General features: G+C 38.3%; 2 protein-coding genes across 2 annotated transcripts; one reads left to right on the top strand and one right to left on the bottom strand.

Annotated features, from left to right (window-relative positions):
- The first annotated feature begins 2357 nt into the window (after nucleotides 1–2357).
- Nucleotides 2358–5160, top strand: LOC105208714 (bestrophin-4). The gene is made up of 4 exons (XM_011178711.3): nucleotides 2358–2675; nucleotides 2751–3504; nucleotides 3561–3734; nucleotides 4378–5160. The coding sequence occupies exons 1-4, from the start codon at nucleotides 2497–2499 to the stop codon at nucleotides 5077–5079; spliced, it is 1809 nt and encodes a 602-aa protein (XP_011177013.2). The 5' UTR covers nucleotides 2358–2496; the 3' UTR covers nucleotides 5080–5160.
- Nucleotides 5161–17591: 12431 nt separating this feature from the next.
- On the bottom strand, nucleotides 17592–20457 carry LOC105208705 (bestrophin-2). The gene is made up of 6 exons (XM_029038610.2): nucleotides 20300–20457; nucleotides 20120–20230; nucleotides 19306–20044; nucleotides 19014–19247; nucleotides 18259–18664; nucleotides 17592–18190 (listed from the first exon to the last, which is right to left on the bottom strand). Exons 1-6 carry the CDS (start codon nucleotides 20368–20370, stop codon nucleotides 17790–17792), a joined length of 1962 nt encoding a protein of 653 aa, XP_028894443.2. The 5' UTR covers nucleotides 20371–20457; the 3' UTR covers nucleotides 17592–17789.
- Between the last annotated feature and the right edge of the window lie 483 nt (nucleotides 20458–20940).

The following is a 20940-nucleotide window of genomic DNA, read 5'->3' as shown; positions in this document are numbered from 1 at the left end:
GCGGCTGTGTGTGCGTACGCGTGTGTGTATTTTGTGGTCAGTGTGACCCAAATTTTACAACCGAAATTTTATGATTACACAAGAGACTGCGCTAAAGGATTACTAATCACATATTCATACATAAGCAAACCAGCCAGCACGCCTGAATGTATGCTAATAAAATAGTATGAAAACTATCAGTATAAAATTTAGTTTACATAAAATTTTCTGTTGACACAGTGAAATAGAAATGGAAATGTGGAGTAAAGAGATAGGAAGAGAGAGGAGAAGAGAGTTAGAGTGATGGAGAGTGAAGGCAGAACAAGCAGCGCAGCAAGCATGGCACTGATGGCGTTGAAAAGTCGTAAAATGCCACAAGCGCAGGTAGCTACATACCAACATACATACAAGCTTCTATATATATATATATTGGTACAACACACTAAAAATCGTTAGCAACATCATAGCATCATAGCAGCGCATTGTTGCTTGCGTTTGAGCGACATTATTCGCCAAGTAAAGTGCGCGTAACAAGACGTGGCTATAATGTCCGCAATGCGGCTGTAAAATGTGGCAACTAGCAGCTTGTAGTTGTTGTTGTATATATTTATATTATGTAAATTTTTGAAGGACATTTGAAAGAGGAGCTGTCACGCGACTACTAACCCTCTCTTGTACGCTTCCTATACCTCATACTTGCCCTAATACTAATACGTTAGTGCGTTAAATGCCGCTGTAGTGTGTTTTTGTTGCATGACACCAGCCATACACTGCCAACTGCAGCAGCGGAGCACAATGCAAATCAGTGTGGCAAATTAGAAATTACGCAAATCTGTGGTGGCAACAATTGGAACGAGCTTGAAATGAACATTACTGAAAGGGTAGTCAAGCATATGCAAATCAATGCAGTAAGCAAGGAGGGTTAGAGAAAATAAGCAGTGAAAAGTGATTTGTAAAGACAACTGTTTGTGGAAGCGATTATCTGATGCGACACGTATTTACATATTTTTGGTGGAGAGCTGCTGAATATACTTTAAAAGCACGTTAAATACTTGCTTAAGGCTAAGGATTTACAGTTGAGCAATATTTTACATTTATCACAACTTTAAGCTTTGATTGAACTAAGCTTCAAGCTCTTAAAATTCACGTGTTTCTAGCCAAGATGCTATTATATTAGTTCCAGGCATATTTTTAGGGGCCACACTGTTTTTGTTTGAATTTTTCATTCGTTTTGATGTTGAGTCTGCACTTCTCTAATGAGTTATACATTATTTTCTACATATAATACCTGGTCTTTCTCTAAAAATCTAAAAATCTATATAGCCAATGATTTCTAATTTCTATGATTATGTCCTCTAACCCACAAATTCCTCAAAACCCATTTAATTTATATAGTCTGGGGTGTAGAGTAATCAAGATAGTGTTGCAGGCTCTCAGAGAACTCCAACTTAGTCGAAAAAACCTTCTGGTTGCAGAGAGTTTCACAGAATATTCTGGTATGACAGAGTGCTTAAGAAATATTGCTATCCTAAGAGAAGAACTTGGAAAACCCTATCTTTCTTCTTCTTGACTGGCGTAGACAACGCTTACGTGGTTATAGCCAAGTCCATAACAGCGCGCCAAGCATCTGTCCTTCTGGCAGTTTGGCGCCTTGAACACCCTACCCACTTTGTAAATATTTCAAAAGATTATAGATCTAATCTAAAGGAAGAGCTGTCTTAAGTTCATATTTCCTTTTTTAGAGTTCTTAGATTTAAGTTCATCGTAAATGCACAGAAAAACGATGTCGTTTCCATATATCATATATTTAGATTCAGGAAAAGGACAGAAAAAGTTACAAAAAAAGCTCCCTTTATTAGCTCATACACATCCTTTTCACACAGCCCAATTAATTGATCAATTAAAATTTTGATTGAGAAATAAGTTTTTGCCCTTCACAGAAGCGGCTACTCGATAACCAATCAGCTGCTATACATTTTTGTTTTTGGTTTTCGTAAGTTTCGTCATGTAGCATGAACAACACCTCACAGACAAAGAACGTATATATAATTACAAATACGGTCTTTGTCGCAGAGTTGCATTTCATTTTCAAGTCGATTAAAATTCAATTAAAAATTAATGTAGATCTTTATTTTGTATAGCAAATCGATCTTAATCAGCGTTTTAATTGAGCAGTGACCGGTTAATTGAACAATTAGCTCCTGTGTGAAAACGCCATTAGGTCTCGATTAAAAACAATCAAAGTATAAAATTCTTAAAATATTAAACAATTTCCATACTTTGTTGAGTAAGCATAATTCGATGAATAAATCGATATATCTGAAATTTTATAAACTTTTGAATTTTCCACTACAAAAACTACATTCAGTTATTTTTCAACTTGTCTAAAAAAAGAAAATACGAAAACTAATCATACTGAAAATTTTCTCAATGAAAATAGTCAGAAAATATTTTATTTAAACCACAGGAATCATTTTATTTAAAGAAAACATATTAGTAAATAATACTTATATTGAAATGACAGTGTCATATCAGGCGCAAGTTGCGACCAGCAATTTTAATTGCTTTCTAAAACTTTTAGCACGTTGGCGTGGTAGCATTTATAAAATTATTTGGATGGATTTAGCTGCCTTTCTGGTATTATATTATGCGCTGGGTATTACTTATCGTTTTTTGATGGGACCGGAGCAACAACGGTGAGAGGATTTCATATTTGAGGCTCATACTAATCTCACTTTTTTAACTCTGCATCACAAATCTCAACTCCTCAGCCTCTTTGAACTGCTCGTCCATTACTGCCACAGCTCGAGCACGCTTATACCGCTTTCGTTTGTACTCGGCTTCTATATTGTCGTCGTCATGCAACGCTGGTGGACGCAATACATTACCGTGCCTTGGCCTGATCCACTCGCCGTCTATGTGAGCACGCTCTTTGTGGGACAGGATGAGCGTGGACGTATAATGCGTCGCACCGTTATGCGCTATGTCTGCCTCTGTTTAACCATGATCTTTACAATGGTAGCGCCAAGTGTTAAGAAACGGTTTCCCACAATGGATTCCCTCGTAGATGCCGGTCTGCTGACAGAGAATGAGAAGGATGTGCTCATAGCTATGGATGAAAAGTCACCGAAGCATCGCAAACATTGGGTACCACTCGTGTGGGCCGCCAGCATTGTATCACGCGCACGCAAAGAGGGTCGCATACGTGATGATGTTGCGCTGAAAACTATTTTCGATCAGTTGGATACGTTTCGTAATAAATGCGCCGTTATATTGCATTTCGATTCGGTGCCGATACCTTTGGTTTATACACAAGTGGTAACGCTGGCGGTGTATTCGTACTTCTTGGCGGCACTCATTGGTCAACAGTGGATGCCCAGGGAGGCGGACCCTGACGGACATTACGATTGGGTTGACTATTATTTTCCTATCTTCACAACGTTGCAATTCTTCTTCTATATGGGTTGGCTGAAGGTAGCGGAGTCGCTGTTGAATCCGTTTGGCGATGACGATGATGACTTTGAGGTGAGCGTGTGGAATCATTTGAGAGAGTGCCTGGAAATTGTTAACTTTTTTGACAGGTCAACTGGATGATCGATAGGAATTTGCAAGTTTCCTATTTCATTGTCGATGAAATGCATCATGAGCATCCCGAATTGGTGAAAGATCAGTACTGGGATGAAGTTTTGCCTGGCGGTCTGCCTTATCCAGAGGATTATCATAAAGTCACCACCGATTTTACTGACGTCGGAAAGGTATTGACAGTGATTTTGGCTTTTGTGTAGAAAAGTTAGTTGGATCGGAACAACTTTTATAGATCTAACAATATTTCGGTGGTACTTGAGGATAGGTTAGGTCAAAGTGAAGTTTTAGGTGTACTGGTTTGAAACCTCGGTGGTTCTTTACGGTATTACAATGAGGAATGATGTTAATAGTAAGGTGGGAACTAAGGAAAAGATAATGATAATACCAATCCATAATCCATTTGACAGAGCGGAGGGCCGAGAGCTTCTATATGAGTTCAGAGTCAGCTGATTTATTACTACACCCCAGAACTGTTGGGCTGAATACATAAATGTTTCCAAAATAGTTAGAACTCATGTATTTAGAAGTCTCATTTAGCCAGAAAGCTTTGGCTCTTGAACTATCCGACCTTATCCCCTAAAGATATCGAGATCTAGTTCAATAATAAACCACAACTAGTTGAAGTAGATTTCGAGCTTATACGCTGTATGATTTATTTCCACATTCTATGAACTACGTCTAGTTTCGGTAGCTTCTTTTGAGGTACACAAAATACTCAAGAATAGTCAGTGGAGTTCCGGGAATCTTTCGCAACGTTATTCCAAAGAACATATATTAGTGAGACATTAATGTCTAATCCATCCCACATTGCAGTCGGATGGGGCCGCACATTTCGTTTGGAAGCGGCGCGACAATATGGCCACCAACTCCAGCATGCATAGCAGCGTCTCACGCATCAATGCGGTATTGAAGCGTCTAATTAGCAAAGAGGATACACAAACCACTATCAGTCGCTTGCGACTCTCAACAAGCTCCGGTTCGCTGGAGGAACACATACCACGTTCTACTTCGGATTATGAAAGGCACTTAGCCACAAATAAATATTCAGGTGCGGCGCGCCTCTCGTGGCAGACCGATATTGGTGCAGGCGTCGAGTCGAAAAGCACACACTTCCCACCCGATCAGTTGCGTTCGCAATCGAGCACTGCTAAATCGCTCACGTACGAGGATGAGGGTGCGGATGAGCGTGAAAAGGACGATTTCGATTTGTTGCGTGAAGAGCGTGAACGCCAGCGGCAGGAACGACAACGTCAGCGTATTATGCAAAATGTTTATACCGCCACAAGCGCCACAGCTGACCTCTTGCCGGTTTTGATTGCATCGGGTTTGAATTTAGCAGCGCCACCGACTATACCGATACCAACGCATGTGCTGCAACCGAAGTCCAGTGATCATCGCAGCGGCACGCCGAGCGCCAAAAGTAGCAGCAGCAGTGTGGCAGGTAGTAAGACGGTGGTCAATGGAGAGGCAGAGGCGAAGAAAAAGCGCGATGAGACTGACAAGCAGGAAAAATAAGCCGTTTATTGAACGTTTATTCTTTGTTGTGTGTTTATATTTTTAATTCGAGTTCTATTCCAGTTATTTACATTTATTTATTTATATATTTCGAATAAAATTTAAAAATGCATTTATTTTTTTATGAAATACGGCGGTAGATGGCGCTCATGCTCCTGCAATTCTTGAGAACTTTATTGTGGGACTCCATTGCCTGTGTCTCTTCATCCAAAGTTTCTTTTTTTTCTTGGCAGAAATAAAATTTATAACCGAGTTGGCAACGCGAGCAACGGCTTTTATTACAAAGAGTTGTTTTGATCACTTATCGATCATATCTTGAACAGTTCGTTCAGCTCTCAGCTTCGCAATTTCGTCCAAGACACGAACCAAATAGCAGGTACAATATGAGATCGGCACAAAATGACTTTTGAAGGCGATAGATGGCGCGCAAAACATTAACGGAGAAAATTTTAAGGCGTTCTCATGAATAGATCAGCGCCATCTAGCTGCGCATTACGACAATTGAGTCCTGTTATATAAGATTGTCAAATATCCCCATTCCTCCTTTTTGTCTTTCGAATTTCGTGGATATAAATAAAGCGCTACAAAGCTCGTATCTGGCAATACTATACATCTTTGAAAGGTCTTGACATAACCTACAAAACGACGATTTGCATGATTTGTTTGGATATTGCGTGTAAACATGGAGTTCCCTAGCGTTCGTCGTCGGCGTACCGATCAAATCAACAACAAAAAACATTCTGGACCGATTCAAAGTCTGCGATATGCTGCTGAAACGGAACGAACTCGACCCATTTTTGAAGCGGATGGTGACTGGCGACGAAAAATGGATATCATACAAAAAAATCAAGCGAAAACGATCGTGGTCGAAAGCCGGTGAATCGTCCCAAACAGTGGCCATGTCGGGATTGACGGCCAGGAAGGTTGTGCTGTGTGTTTGGTGGGATTAGAAGGGAATCATCCACTATGAGCCCATATGGCTAGACGCTTAATTCTACCATATACTGCAAACAACTGGACGCTTGAAGCAGACGATCAACCAGAAGCATTCAGAATTGGCCAACAGGAAGTATTCCACCAGGACAACGCCAGACCACACACTTCGTTGATGACTCGTCAGAAGCTACGGGAGCTGGGATGGGAGGTTTTATCGTATCCATCATATAGCCCGGACATAGCGCCAAGTGATTACCACCTGTTCTTGTCCATGGCGAACGCCTTTGGTGGTGTAAAGTTGAGCTCAAAAGAGGCTTGTGAAATGTGGCTGTCCGAGTTCTTCGCAAATAAGGAAGGGGGCTTCTACGAGGGGGGTATTTTGAAGTTGCCGTTTAGTTGGAAACAGATTATCGAACGAAACGGCGCACATTTGAACTAAATCCGATCACTGTAACACTTTTTAAAATGCATTGAATAAAGAGCAAAAAAGCGGAAGCGGAGAAAAGGGAGATATTTTCCAACCTAATATTGGTTGCAATGTAGGTGAGTTCAGTTTCAGATATGAACTAAAAAATAAAAACTCTACAATAAGATGTCTTAAGCTTAGATATCAACTTTCTACCACTAAAATCGAGACGAGTCGAAAGAAGATTGGTTTGTCGGGAATATGGCTTCACTCTTTGGAAAACCGTTATACGGAAATAAATATATGTAGGTGCCCAACCATAATATCACATTAGTAGATCCCTCGAATTTTCCACTTTCCTCTTCTCTCTTTCCTACAACAACAATAACTATCTGTTTACACGCGCTTTTAGTTAATAACATTGACAATTACACAACAACAAAAGAAATATATAAAGACAGACAGACAGTATGTAATATATATAACATTTAATTATACAGTTAGTAACAGTTGTAACTGCAGGCATGCATTTGCAATTGCTATTGAACTTAACGAACCGTAAGTGATGGTAATGGCGTTAACTGCTGTGTCACACACGAACACACATACACTAACACACATGTGCATGTAACTACTTTCCGTTGCAGTGTTCCGTTAACAGCTGCGACCAGTGCAGTCAATTGCTTTGCTATTGCTGTTGTTGTTACCGTTATAGCGCGTAATTGTTTTCTTGTTATTGCATTGTCCAGCATTGCCGCACATGTGGCACAGCTGTTGGCTGCTGCAATATAATTATTGCTAATAATACTATGCAGCAGTTAAAGTGCATGCGGCAACTGAGCGCAGTTGTTGTTGTCGTGCTTTTTTGTTAAAGTTGTCGTAATTTTCGTTGTTGTTGTTGTGCGCAGCTATAATAATAGAAACAAAACAGTTGAGTTTATTGCTTGTTAATTAACCACTTATTGCTGAGTGAAGTGAGTAATCGAACGCGGTCAAATAAAGATTTACACGAATGTTACGTATACGCCTTGAGGAACGGTTTTATGAATGTTTTGTAGGTGGAAATTGAATAAAATGCATATTGAGTGCAGGTACTATATTTTTGAGTAGTTCATTGATAGATAATTAAGAGAGTGGTAGATTGTTACACATAAATATATTCTACAAACAGGTAGCAACTCTATAAATTGAAAAGAAAAATATTTGGTATGAATTTTGCCTTCAAAGATCATGCATTTCCCTTTATTAAAAAAATTATTAAAAATAAAATGATTAAAAAATAAAATTAGATGGCAACTCTGAATAATATATTTTTCACTTTTGTTATTCAGGCTTATATAAAAAAATCTTTCTAATTACTTTGCATTATTTTAGCCATGTGAAATATAATTTTATTATAAATATACATATGGCAACTCTATTACCAGAAAATAGTGTTTGCGTATATAAGTTGTCTACAAAGATTCTGCTTTTCCCTTTTACGAAAAAATTTTAATTAAAATTTATTTAAATTAAGAAAAAGTGGTAACTCTAAATTTTCTTTTCACAATTCTATTATATAATTATTTTTTATAAATTATGTGGCAACCATATTTCTTAATTTTTTTATAATGAAAGTAGCCTTCAACGATCTGGCATTTCCATTTAACAAGTATAGTAAAAATATATATTTAATTTTCTACTAAGTGGCAACTCTATTTTTTTATTTGAAATAATATTTAACTTTATTTGAAATTGAAGAGTTATTTTGTAATCATATAAGCAAAATCATACATATTTCCAAGGATTTCCATATAAAACCGTTTCCAATTCTAATATGATACTTCAGTTCAGTTCCTTTAGATACATTTTATTTGAGGATCGCACTGCGACCTACGTTCCTGTTTATCACAGAATACCATTCAGTCCTGTAGTTCTAAGATAATTTAGTAACGCTGCAGGGCTGGTGGACGCGATACTTTCCCTTTGGGGATATAGAGATCCCATTGCCTGACTCCTTAACCCCGCAATCCCGTGACAGTCTAGGAGTAGATGCTCAGGTGTTTCCGCTTTCAGATCACAGAATCTGCACAGGTCCGTTGAGCAGATTCCTTCCGAGTTTGTTAAGATGACGCCTTAGTCTGTAGTGGCCGGGGTAAAGTGCCACTAGTTGTCTCATTTTGTATCTTGGGAGCGCAATAAGTTATTTGAATCTCTTCCGGTTGTATCCCTCTACAAACCTTTTGGAGTGGCGAAGTCCCTGCAAGTGCAGCCAGTAGCGATTCCTACTTGCCAGTTCGTCTTCTAGTAGTCTATTGCTGAAAACTTGCAGACCAACAGCTTGAAGGGCTCCGGCCCCACCGGCCTGGCAGCCGTGGCCTTTTTAGCTAGTTGGTCTGCAAGTTCGTTGCCTTGTATGCCACTGTGTCCCGGTACCCAGAAGAAGATTAAGCTGTTGTTGCTGCACACTCTATTAGTTTTCCGATGCAGTCCAGAACCAACCTAGAGTTAATTTGGAAGGATGCGCCACTGATGATGGCAATTCAGTTATTTTAAGTCTCGAATAAAAATATTTTATATTATATATATATATATTCATATATATATATTTATTCATTCCTTTATTTTCACTTTTAATCTCTACAAATTCCAATTCTCAAAACACAAAATAATTTTCCAAATAATAACCAACTAATTTGAATATCCTTTGAGACAGACATATTTACATGTAATGAGTTGAATTTATTGGTATCTCAATCAATGTGTATATTCATATATACAGAAGCCACTTATGTAAGCTTATATATAAAAATTCATGTGTATGTAGTTTTGTATAAGAAATTTCATCCCTTGTGATTTTTGACTTTGAATGTATGGTAGCTTGCAGCATAAATGCGAAGAATGATTAATGATTACTAAGAGAAAGCATTTAAGTCCGCATATATACATACACACATGTATGTATAGATCCACCATTTACATATATCTATGAATATACATATATATATTTACCGCAAATTTTAAATAAGTATATATTTTTATACCAACCATTGCTAAAAGCAAATAAACTTGAGAAAATAACGAAAAAAATGGTTAGGCCCACAACCACTCCACCACTCGCTCGCTTGACACTTGATGACATTTTAATTTCGTACAACTTCGCTCATTCTTTCATTGTCATTGTTTTCTTAGCAAAATATTTTCGCGTGACTTTTCGCAAACACACACACACACATATACAACATATAAGCTTCTAGGAACGTTTGCATCCCTGAATGCTTAAGTAATTCCTGCGAGACGCAACTAATTTGCATATACTTAGTATTTGTATGCAACGCTGTATGGTGTAGTTCTCTATGTGTGGAATGTGGTAAGCACATGTGTGCTGGCGACTGTTATTGTTCGTGCGTCGGATTCCCCAAGCAAATTACACACATGTAGAAATATCACTTATATTTAGTATGGTAGTATGGTGCGTGCGTGTGTGGCAAGTCGAAGTTTTATGCTACGACGCGGAAAAATAATAACACGCATCACGGCAGCTGACTTTCGATGTGCTGTTAGTCAACTAAGAAGTCTTATATGTGCCACCACTCCAACAAATAAACAAATGTAATCACCAACTTACTTAGATATGTTGCGCCTTAATGTATGCTAAGCGGTTTGTAGAAAATATGAAATTAAAAGTTCATTGCCTTAAATAGTTGTGGAGTAAGCAAGTTTGAGGAGGAAATCAGAGTTATTCACTAAAAATAGCGTACCTTAGTCTATTGAAGATAAACTTTTACTCAAACCGATGAAATTTACTTAGTAATAATTATTGAGTAATATTAACTGAAGATAATCCAAAGTGAGTAGAATGAACGAATCAACATTCTACGGCCTTAAAGATGTTTCAACAATCACAGAGACCCCTTTATAGCTAACAACTCCTTCATTGAACAAAATAATTTCGATAGAGGCCTTACTATAAATAGTCGTAAAATAATGTTGGAGATCAGGCTCATCCCTTGAGTGATAAGAAATCTAACCTATCAGTCGAGGTATATTTTCATAACAGTTTGAGGCTTTTATAGATACTATGAAGGCTGCTGTAGCTGAATGGATCACTGTGAACTATCTCACGAAGTACCACGAGTTCAAATTCCAACAGTAATGTTCGATTTGTAAATGAGAAAGATGTGTTTGCTTGTAACAATAACCTCTTAATCCTTAGAAGGGGTGAATATTTGATCTCTGAAGTTTTTGTTTCAGCAGTTCCAATATTTTGTATGCTATTTCGAGGCTAGGAATCCAGGACTGTTCCTTCTACGTAAACCCGATTAATGTGAGAATGAGTGTTTGAGATTTTTATACTCTCGCAACAAAAGTTGCTACGAGAGCTGTACTCAGATTTTTTTACAAAATGGAAAATGGGCGTGGCATCGCCCACTTATGGGTCAAAAACCATATCTCAGGAACTACTCGAGCGATTCGAATGAAATTCGGTATATAATATTTTCTTGACACCCTGATAACACGGACAAAAAATGGGCGAAATCGGTTCACAACCACGACTACTTTCCTTATACCTCAATTTTGAAATCCATCTTATTCCTTCACTTTATAATGTAAATATAAGGAACCAATGAAGATAACGGAATAAAGCTTTACACAATTAGTGCATATCATATCTGGCTTCACTTGTGAAAAAATTGTCGAAAACGGACCATAACTTTTCAAGGTCCCATATATCGAACATGTTGAACTCAGCGCCTAAGGGTAATTTTTAACCGAAAATATGGGTACATCTCTCAGATATCTCAATTTAATTCAGAGGAAATTGTTTTCTTCTAATAGTGTGTCTCTGTTCCAAAAATTATTAAAATCGGGTCATAACATTTCCATATACCTCATTGTAGGTTTTTCAAAAGTATCTTCTCTTCTAGCTCCCATATACCTAATTATTGGTTTTTCAAAAATAAGGTGAGCTTTATTCCGCATATATGTATTGGTTAAATTTCTTCAATAAATTGCGAGAGTATAAAATGTTCGGTTGCACCCGAACTTAGCCTTTCCTTACTTGTTTAATATATCTGTTGAGAAAAAGACATAGTCTTGAAGATTAAAAAGAAGAATAATTGGTTACGATATGAATTTTAAAGCCAATTTTCCTGTGAATGAGAGTTCGAAAACAGGTTCCAAAAGTGAATTATTATCTTTGAGTATATAAACTGGTACGGAAGGTGAAAGAAAGTATCCTTAGTGCAGTTACGGTAGTAAACGATTTGCGAAGGGGGGAAAGAAGGGTGTGTTAAGGTTCACTACAGGGTGAAACAAAGTAGGGGAAACATGATGTTTGTCTTCTCCATCTTCTTCTTAAATGTTTTGCATGTGCGCAGCACACATCCAACCCTGAAACATTTCTCTAAATATTTCTGCTTTCACCCAGAAAGATGAATATTTATGCATAAACATAACTTATGAATGTGGCATTATTATAAAATCTCTCCAAGAGCACCTGCATTCAACTTGTTGCCAAACCGCGACGGTGTTAAGCCACACAGTCGCAAATGCCGGCAACAAATGTTCCTAACCTCCAAATCTCAAATATACAACTCCAGCTGCCACAGAAGTCACTTACAGAGCACTTTCGCGCTTTGAAAATACTAGCAAACTACAACAACAACAATTTGCAGATGCTATTTAACTTAGCTTACTTTGCATTGCTAGAACAACAAATAAAGAGACTGCTGTCGAGATGTGCAGACAGCGCGTTCAAGTGTGCATAGTTTGTGCATTAATGCAACATGCAATGTGTGTTGCATTAGTAACGGTAAATATTTGCCACCCACCTCTCCGTTAACTTGTTGTTGTTGCTGTCGCTACCTCAGGCTATTTTCATTGTTTCTCTTTCGTATTATGTTCGCTGTGGTCGCTTGTTGTCATTGCAACTTCTAGCCGGCATCTGTGTGTTTGCAGTATATGTGGGTGTGTGTGTGTCGCGCGTGTTGACACTGTGAAAATAATTGACCACAGGATAAACAGGTTTTGCAGGTGTTTTGCATTATCATCACCAACAGCGTTATTATTATCATAAAGTAAGCGGTTGTAATTTAATTGGTGTTTGTGCTTATGTTGGGGCGGCTGTGCGCGGTAAATGTCCTTGTGCGTGATATGTGGATTGTTGGTATGCAGTTGAGAACATGATTATATGAAGTGAAGATATGAATTTCTTATATAAAAAAAGTTATTTAGAAAATGGTCAAGAAGAGCAATCACTTTTAGACCTTCTAAGCAAGAGCTTCCTCTAACCCTTGGAGCTTCCTCTCCTTATAAAAGTGCATTTTCTAACTGGAAATTTGGCCCAGATCTCTCTTGATGCTATATACTTCCTAAAACTCTTGTATTTAGTATGTGTTCTGTTTTACCTTAATCACTATTGATAAGCTTGAGGCTAGCCAAACGCTACATAATTGGAGCAACAATGAGCGCGCTTAAATTATTATTTTTCGAAGTACTTGGTTAGAGTGGTTCGAAACTGCTTAAATTGGGAAGAACCAGTAAACTTATATTCAAGTCTAATAGAAAAACCATAAGGATCTAATCATCCGATTTATCAAGCATATAGGAAAGGAAGGAAGCTAACATGACAAAACATAATGAGTTATGGGTGGTATTTGTGGATTAAATGATACTTAGCATCATTATTATTATCACATTATTTTTTCGAAATTAGAAGACTTGGTCCATGATAAATTCATATTAGAATAAACATAGGACTTAAGTACGATGTAGAAATCTATGGAATGAGCTGTAGAAACTTCACTTCACTATTCTTAGGAAATTAAAATTTCTCGGATAAGATGAGTAAATCATGTTGTTGTGATCCTTATACCATCTAGTATCTACTTTGGAGGGGAGGTTTACCAGAAAAGGTAGATATATGAAGCCCTCATCTCATCTCATCTTTTTGTTGTTATTCTCTAAATGTATGGCAGAATAAGATTACCTAAGGTGCTACAATGACTTTGTCTTCTATATCGAGGAAGAGAGTAAGAGTTTTTACACAGCCAAATTAATTGATTAATAAAAACTTTTATTGAGAAACCATTTTTTGTCGTTTATACTTCCGGCTACTCGATAAGCGATCAGCTGTTATACCTTTTTGTTTCTGCTCTTCATTAGAAGTTGGGAAGTTTCATCAGTTGATTGATTTTTTTAGCAGCGACATCTACCGTAGCTTTTTTTATCAAAAAATTCAGCCAATCGCAGACAAAGGACGTATATCGTACGTCTTTGCCGCAGAATTGCATTTGATTTTCAAGCCGATTAAAATTGTACTATATATTAACGTAGATTTTATGTTGTATGGTAAATCGATCTTAATCAGTGTTTTAATCGAGCAGAGGCCGGTTAATTGTTCAATTAGCTCCTGTGTAAAAAGGCTATAAGATGAGTAAATCATGTTGTTGTGATCCTCATACCATCTGGAACTATAAAGTATCTACTTTGGAGGGGTGGTCTACCTGAAAGGGTAACAATATGAAGCCATCATCTCATCTTTTTATTGTTATTGTCAGAATGAGATTGCCAAAGGTCCTACAATGACTTCATCGATGTCCTCTTAAGCCAAAGTTAAGTTTAATGGTCTCATATAACTCTCCAGTTCTTCGTTTTAGTTTCTTTTCTTACTTGTTTTGTGCTTCTTGGTGTCATCTCACAAATCGTGGTCCATATAAGAGAATCGCATCGAATTTATGAGGAACTCTTTTTAATTAGAATATTTTTGAAGGTTTTGAATCCTCAACTACTAGTAACTACAGTAACTACATCGGTATATAATCTTTATCGTGAGTTTAAGGATATTGTTGGATTGCTATAGAATTTTATCCGAAAAAGGCTGAAGTTGGTACAATGCATGAAATAATATTTTATAACTCTGGGAGCTAAAATACAAAGCTCTCCTGGGTAATATTACATAATGCTATAACGGAGAACACGAAAATGAAGATTGGTACCGAAGTGTTTTTGGTGATTCTCTTCTGGTTTATTTAATTAAATCTTCAATCAGTGAAACTCGACTCTGGCTTTCTGGTAAATTTTAGTCTTCTAAAACAAATTATATTCGTAGTTTTCAAAAACACTACGAAAACACTACGTTGCAGAATGGACTACTTGTGTTCTCTTGCAGTTTATAAGTCCATCTTTAAGGATATTCACAAATGATACAGGATGCGGTAAAAGGATATGTCAGCAGGGTACTTCGATACAATTTAACTTTCTCAGGTCACAGTATACGACTATTGGGATACAGTAGCATCTCTTTTCGTACCACAAAACAACAAAACCTTTACTGTCGTCCTTCCAATGCAATCCTTGCTAATTACACTTTGTATTAAAATGGTATCCACTCAACGGCGTAGAAAACACTAGCAATTCAAGTGCAACTCTTTCAACCCAATCTAATCAACACAGACAATAAAATTTACAAATTTAACGGATATTAGTTGTTTGTGGCTTGTCGGTCGTCGGTTATGTGGCTGTGAGCCGGTGGAACGAACAAGCCACAATCGCATGCTGGCAACACAGGTGTTTACTGCATACATAAACCATAATGATGGTGTTAGTAATTGGTTTATTGAACGATAGCGCACACTGGTCATCATCGCCATGACCATGCGCTGCGCTGTATGCCAGACAGACAGTCTGTGCGCCAATGAATTATTAACTAAGCAAATGTAACTGTATAAATTTAGTGTGCAGCAGAACTCATTTACAACAAGACAGACTCGGCATAAATTTCTAGTTTTGTAATATGCAGGGTCTACGAGTGCCTGCAGCTCAACTACACTATACTAGATGACCGGAAATTATTGATTAAACCATAAACTACGCATATTTCCTGACTATGCACAGCTAATAACTCAGTATTGTGAGTTTGTGGCAAGTGGCAAGTTGCTATTTGAAATGCCGACCCAAAAGGATTTGCAATTTTACGAACACCAGCCAGTAAACTGTACACTGTTGTGCTGTGTTTTTGTATACGAGTATGCATGCGAATGCACTTATGCCGCAGCGTTCGAGTAGGCAATGCAGCGTGTAATGCTCACAAGGATAATAACTAAAATTTATTGCATTTCCAATGCAGATGGCAAAAATCATGGCTGAATTATCTAATGTATGGATGCGTTGATTGCTGGTAGGCAGTAAAGTTTCCGGAAATTGTATTTGTTGTACACAAATGTAACGGTAATGTAATGAAGGTAAAGCCAGCAACCAGAGTGCACTATGTAACTAGCTACTTTTGGGCCAGCACTGGTTTGTGAGATTATTGAGGGAAAGTTAGAGACTCGTCTTCGAGGGTTATTGCCAATCATGCAAAGGGATATTTTTTCGATTGCTCTTTTACCGAAACTGATTTTTGAATCCAAGATTGAATCTTCTGAGGGAGTGTCTCAAAATAAGAAGATAGTAGATATGACTTCTTATTTTGAGGGATTGTCTCAATCTCTTCGTCTCTTCAATATATCCAGTTAAAAGCTCCATCGAACTCCAGAGTTCTCATTATTGAAGGAAAATTGGAGTCGAAAGTTATTGCGAATCATGCAGAGGGAAAATTTGCCAGGCGATTCAATCTGGGATTCGACAGTCACCGATATTTTCCAGTATTTTTTCCTCGGAAGGTTGAATATAGTTAAGTGTTGTTAAGAGTTGAGCCGAAAATACTTCAATATATCCAGCGAAAAGATCCATCGAATTCTAAAGTTCTTTAGGAATATTTTAAGGTGATTTTCAAGGGGTTCAAAATACTCAATTATTGGTAGAGTCCGACTGATTAATCGGCCTTGGCATCGGCATCGGTTTCGGCATCGGACGTTACTTTGTCAACTGGCCGATTAATCGGCATCGGCATCGGCTTTGACTTCGGCTTAAAATTGGGTATCGGTCGGACACTAATTATGGGCTTCAACAACTCCGAAAATCCGGTTTAAGAATCCGGTGGTTTTGAGAGATTGGAGTACCACAGAAGATGAGATCATAGCTCTAGACTATTAAAGACTCACACGAAGACGGAGATTTAAGATTTGTTTAGAGTTCCAAAATTTAAAATTTAAATGATTGGAGTACCATAAAAGATGAGTCCAAAACTCAAGACTATTAAAAACTCCTGCGAAGACTGAGATTTAAGATTTTATGAGAGTTCCAAAATTGAGCCCCAACCACAGCAACATGATTTGGTATGATATAAGAAGTTAACGTAGATTGAAATTCGCTCACATCACTAATGTAACATCGATTCCAAGGTCTAGTTTACTGGAGCTAGGGCCTTCCATCTGGGAATGGCTGCAGTGATCGATCTCAGCGAGAGTAAAATTGGTTCTTCAGCCTACTAAACCGATTCGAATTAACGAAGATAAATAGAACGGAAGATGAATTCACTTCAGTTCTAAGGTCTAGTATACTAGAACTAGGGCCTTCCGTCTGGAAATGGCTGCAGTGATCGATCTCAGCTACAGGAAATCACTTATTTAAGCTACCGATTCGAAATAACGAAGATAAGTAGAGCGAATGATGAATTCACTTCGGTTCTAAGGTCTAGTTGAAAATATCTGCAGTGATCGATCTCAGCGAGAGGAAATTGGTTCTTCAATCTACTAAACCGATTCAAAATGACGAGGATAAGTGGATGCGCTGAATGAATTGACTTTACTATACTTCAACTGGACCCTTGGAACTAGTCTGAAACTAGACTTCAATTCACTAGTATAAACTAAACCATCTATTTCCAGAACCGCTTCTTCCACTAACAAACACTACCTCCTCTCACTCTCTCTCTCCCCGCACTGCGTCTGCTCGATGCGTAGCTCAATTTTCGATTTTAAGTTTATGATTTCAATCCCATTTGGCTGCCCTAGAGACATTATGGCGTACGCATAATTTTGCTATTAACCTCCGAGGCTTGTGTGATATATCTCGATATATGTGCATCCCTAATGAACTCTTTCCAATTGTGGTATATGAAGAGTAAACGTTATCACATATTTGCCACTGGCCACAGGCTAGAAAATGAGCAATATTTGTGTGACCATCAACTTATGGTAAAGTTATGTCATTGTGGAGCACAATTTGGCTACATTTCGGAAAGTCAATGTAGCAGCGCCTAAATGTATATTGTATGTAAGTTATTGCCAAATGGCGACTTAATTTCGTATTGAAATATTGCAAAATTTTATTTATTTCAATGGAAGTGGCCAAAATTCGGCAATGTAATATATGTAAAAGTATTAGAAAATGCTCTTGTAAAGTCATAAATTAATTCGCAAAGCTAAAATAAATAATTCATATAAATATGTAGAACGCTGAAAATGGCTATAAAATGTCACCAAAGCAAATGCGTTGCTCTCAACTACTTCCGTTGTTCTTCCTCTTGCTCCTCTTCCCCGAGTTCCTCTTCGCCGCCGTCTTCCTGGTCTTGTTGTCGCTTTGGCTTACGCTTAGTGGCCGGTTCTTTTGGTTGCTCTTCTTGTTGTTGTGCCGTTCCAATTGCTATGGGTGATGTCATCTGCCTGGTCAACGATTGTACACTGAATGTTTCCTCAGCTGGTGGCATGCCACGTGTGGTCGGCGATTGCGTGGCTGGAACGCCTGTCAAATCAGGGTCCAAATTCAAATTGGTCGCGGCCGAAATACCACGTGCGTACTTCATCTTTTGTCTTTCGAAGCGTTCGCGTTCACGTTCTTCGCGCAAACGTTCGAACTCATCCTCGGGCTCTTCCTCCTCTTCGACGTCCTCTTCCACGTCTTCAACTGCAGTGAGAAAGGTTAGAATATGTGGTTAGAAATTCAAACTACGAATCTCTTAACTCTTTGCTTACATGTCACTTGCGCCGATGTTACGCTCTCCCTTTGCAAACTCTCCACACTGCTCGGTGGCACGCCCTCCTCACCACGAAATATTTCGCGCACATCTTTGGTCGGTGATATCTCTGGGTGTTCTGTTAATGTTCTATCGGCATCCATATCATCTGCCTTCTCATCGATTATATGCAGAGCCTCGGCAGGTCGTATCGTAGTCGGCGATTTGATTAGCGAATGTACGGAACCATTAGTTTGTGCTGAAGTTTGCTTCTCGGCATCCGTTTGCGATATATTGCTATCCTTTTCATTGGGTTCGCGTGAGAGAAATCTCTGCAAAGCCGTACGAAAGCGTAAACTGGTATCGGTCATACGGCTGAGAGATGACGATGCTGTGGGACGATCTTCAATTCGTGTGCTGGTGGTCTGGAATAAAAAACATATTATTTACTAAGCACATTATCTGAATGATGCTGAGCCTTCGACTCATTTAAACTTTAAGATAAGAAGATATAAGGACTAAACAATCTCTCATATGATCTACTGAACGCTAGAATTTTACTATAGGTCTTCTAAATATTTACTCTAATTTTCTCCCTCTCTCTTTCTTTCATTTTATGTCTCTCAGTTGTCTTCTTTTTCTTTCAATATTCTCTCTATATCTCTGGGTTCTCAATTTCGCTCATTTTAATTTTCTCGCTTCTATCTCTCTCTATTTCTGTGTCGCTCTCGGTAAAGTGAGAGGTTATGGGATCTGCTAAACTGGGATACTTACTATGCCATCATATTTGGATTCAGAATGGGAAAGTGCCGTTTGGTTGATGTTGAAACCCAGTTTAGCGGTGGACTGCACTGGCGGCTGTTCGCGCTTGCTATCCACTTGATAAGGAAGTTCATTGGGGAATACTTCATCCCAATACTGATCTTTGACCAATTCAGGATGCTCGTGATGCATTTCGTCGACAATGAGATAGGAAACCTGTAGATTGCGATCAATCATCCAGTTGACCTGTTTATAAAAAACATCTTAAGAATTGAACATTTATTTAAAGCTATCAAATACCCACCTCAAAGTCATCATCATCCTCACCAAACGGGTTTATTAGCGTCTCGGCCACTTTCAACCAACCCATGTAGAAGAAGAATTGCAGTGTGGTGAATAATGGAAAATAAAGATCCACATAATTTTGATTATCATGCTTAGTCCACTGATGACCGATGACCTGACAAATGAAGTAAGTATAAACAGCCAATGTCACCACTTGCGTATACACCAACGGCACGGAGATGGTATCATAAAACAGCAAGACACCGCAATTGCCACGAAATGTATTTAAAGCATCAATTATGGTTTTCACTGAGAAGTCATCACGTATACGTCCCTCCTTGCGTGCGCGCGTTATAATGCTGGCGGCCCAAACGATGGGTAACCAATATTTCGGATATTTCGGAAAGGCGACATTTAAGTCCTGTATAACAAGCTTCTCATTCTCCAACAGCAAACCCGCTTCGACTAGATGATCCAGCGTGGGAAAGCGTTTCTTTACGCGTGGCGCGATTTGTGTAAACACAATGGTGAGACAGAGACAAACGTAACGCATAACGGTGCGGCGCATAACACGCGCACGCTCATCCTGCCCATGTACATTAGCGCTCACGAAGACTGCAATCGGATCGGGCCATGGTATGGTCATATACTGATCCCACCAGCGTTGCATTACAACCGTAACATAGAAGCCGAGCACGAACGAGAGCGGTATGAGTGAGCCGTAACTGTTGCAGTAGTGCACGAGATTCTCGAAATTGCTGTGGGAGAGCGAGAGTGTGATAGAAATACTGAGCATCCTCAAGGAGTGAACGTTATATCGGTAGTCCACTCACCTTTGTGCACTATCAGTCAATACAAATTGATAAATCAAATTGAGCATATAGTATATGAACAGAAAAGCCAGCAAATCACGCCAGATGAGCTTGTAAATGCTGCCGCGCCATCTGTAAAATACAATATATTTAATGAAAATTGTATTAAATTTAATAAAATTCTTCTTTTGAGATTTTTGCCTTCTTAGCAGAGTGAGAAAGCAGCCAAATCCACGACAGGATGCCACTTCGGCGTTGTAGGAGACCGTCATTATTTTTAAAAATATTTTTTTTTTTTGCTTTAAGAAAGTTTTAATCGTGTGTGCTCGAGTGAAAATAATTTTTTTTCTGTCGAAAATATGAAAAATTTATTTGAAGTTTAGAATTCAGCAAAAATATGTGATTGAAATTCATTTTAGTGAACCCAGTAGATTTTTATGGAAATCAATGCTGGGTAATCGAACAAATATTTTTCTATGGTTACATGAGTATTTGGTACAACCTTTGATCATGATTTCAGTGTATTTAGATCCCATAAAACTTATGGAATCTCATAACACCATGGGTATCACAATCTAACAGTTCTCTCAAATAATGAATGAGTTCAATCGATGGTTCTTGACTTAAATTATTTCACAGGGGAGTCACTTTGAGTTCGTGATGGATACTTTGGTACTTAGAAGTCAAAGAGCGACGGCCCTAGTTGAAGAATTTCGGCGACCACTGAATTGAAATCAAACGGCTTGGGTCGAATAATTTTTTATTTAGTTATTGATATGGTTACGAAGTAATTAAGGGGGTTGAATTTTACTCCAACCCAAACTCAACTTGGAGCTCTCTGA

Source organism: Zeugodacus cucurbitae, chromosome 4 (genome assembly GCF_028554725.1).
Source record: "Zeugodacus cucurbitae isolate PBARC_wt_2022May chromosome 4, idZeuCucr1.2, whole genome shotgun sequence".
NCBI lineage: Eukaryota > Metazoa > Arthropoda > Insecta > Diptera > Tephritidae > Zeugodacus > Zeugodacus cucurbitae.
The sequence above is the reverse complement of the archived record's forward strand: the minus strand, read 5'-3'. Positions and strand labels throughout refer to the sequence as shown.

What these genes read in the sequence shown, in the direction of transcription:
- LOC105208714 (XM_011178711.3), top strand. Translation starts at nt 2,497, where the DNA reads ATGACAGTGTCATATCAGGCGCAAGTTGCGACCAGCAATTTTAATTGC. An exon ending in ATGGGACCGGAGCAACAACG is followed by an intron (nt 2,676 to 2,750) that starts GTGAGAGGATTT and finishes TCAACTCCTCAG; the next exon opens with CCTCTTTGAACTGCTCGTCC. An exon ending in ATTTTACTGACGTCGGAAAG is followed by an intron (nt 3,735 to 4,377) that starts GTATTGACAGTG and finishes CCCACATTGCAG; the next exon opens with TCGGATGGGGCCGCACATTT.
- LOC105208705 (XM_029038610.2), bottom strand. Translation starts at nt 20,370, where the DNA reads ATGACGGTCTCCTACAACGCCGAAGTGGCATCCTGTCGTGGATTTGGC. An exon ending in TTTCTCACTCTGCTAAGAAG is followed by an intron (nt 20,231 to 20,299) that starts GCAAAAATCTCA and finishes TGTATTTTACAG; the next exon opens with ATGGCGCGGCAGCATTTACA. An exon ending in TTGACTGATAGTGCACAAAG is followed by an intron (nt 20,045 to 20,119) that starts GTGAGTGGACTA and finishes GCTCTCCCACAG; the next exon opens with CAATTTCGAGAATCTCGTGC.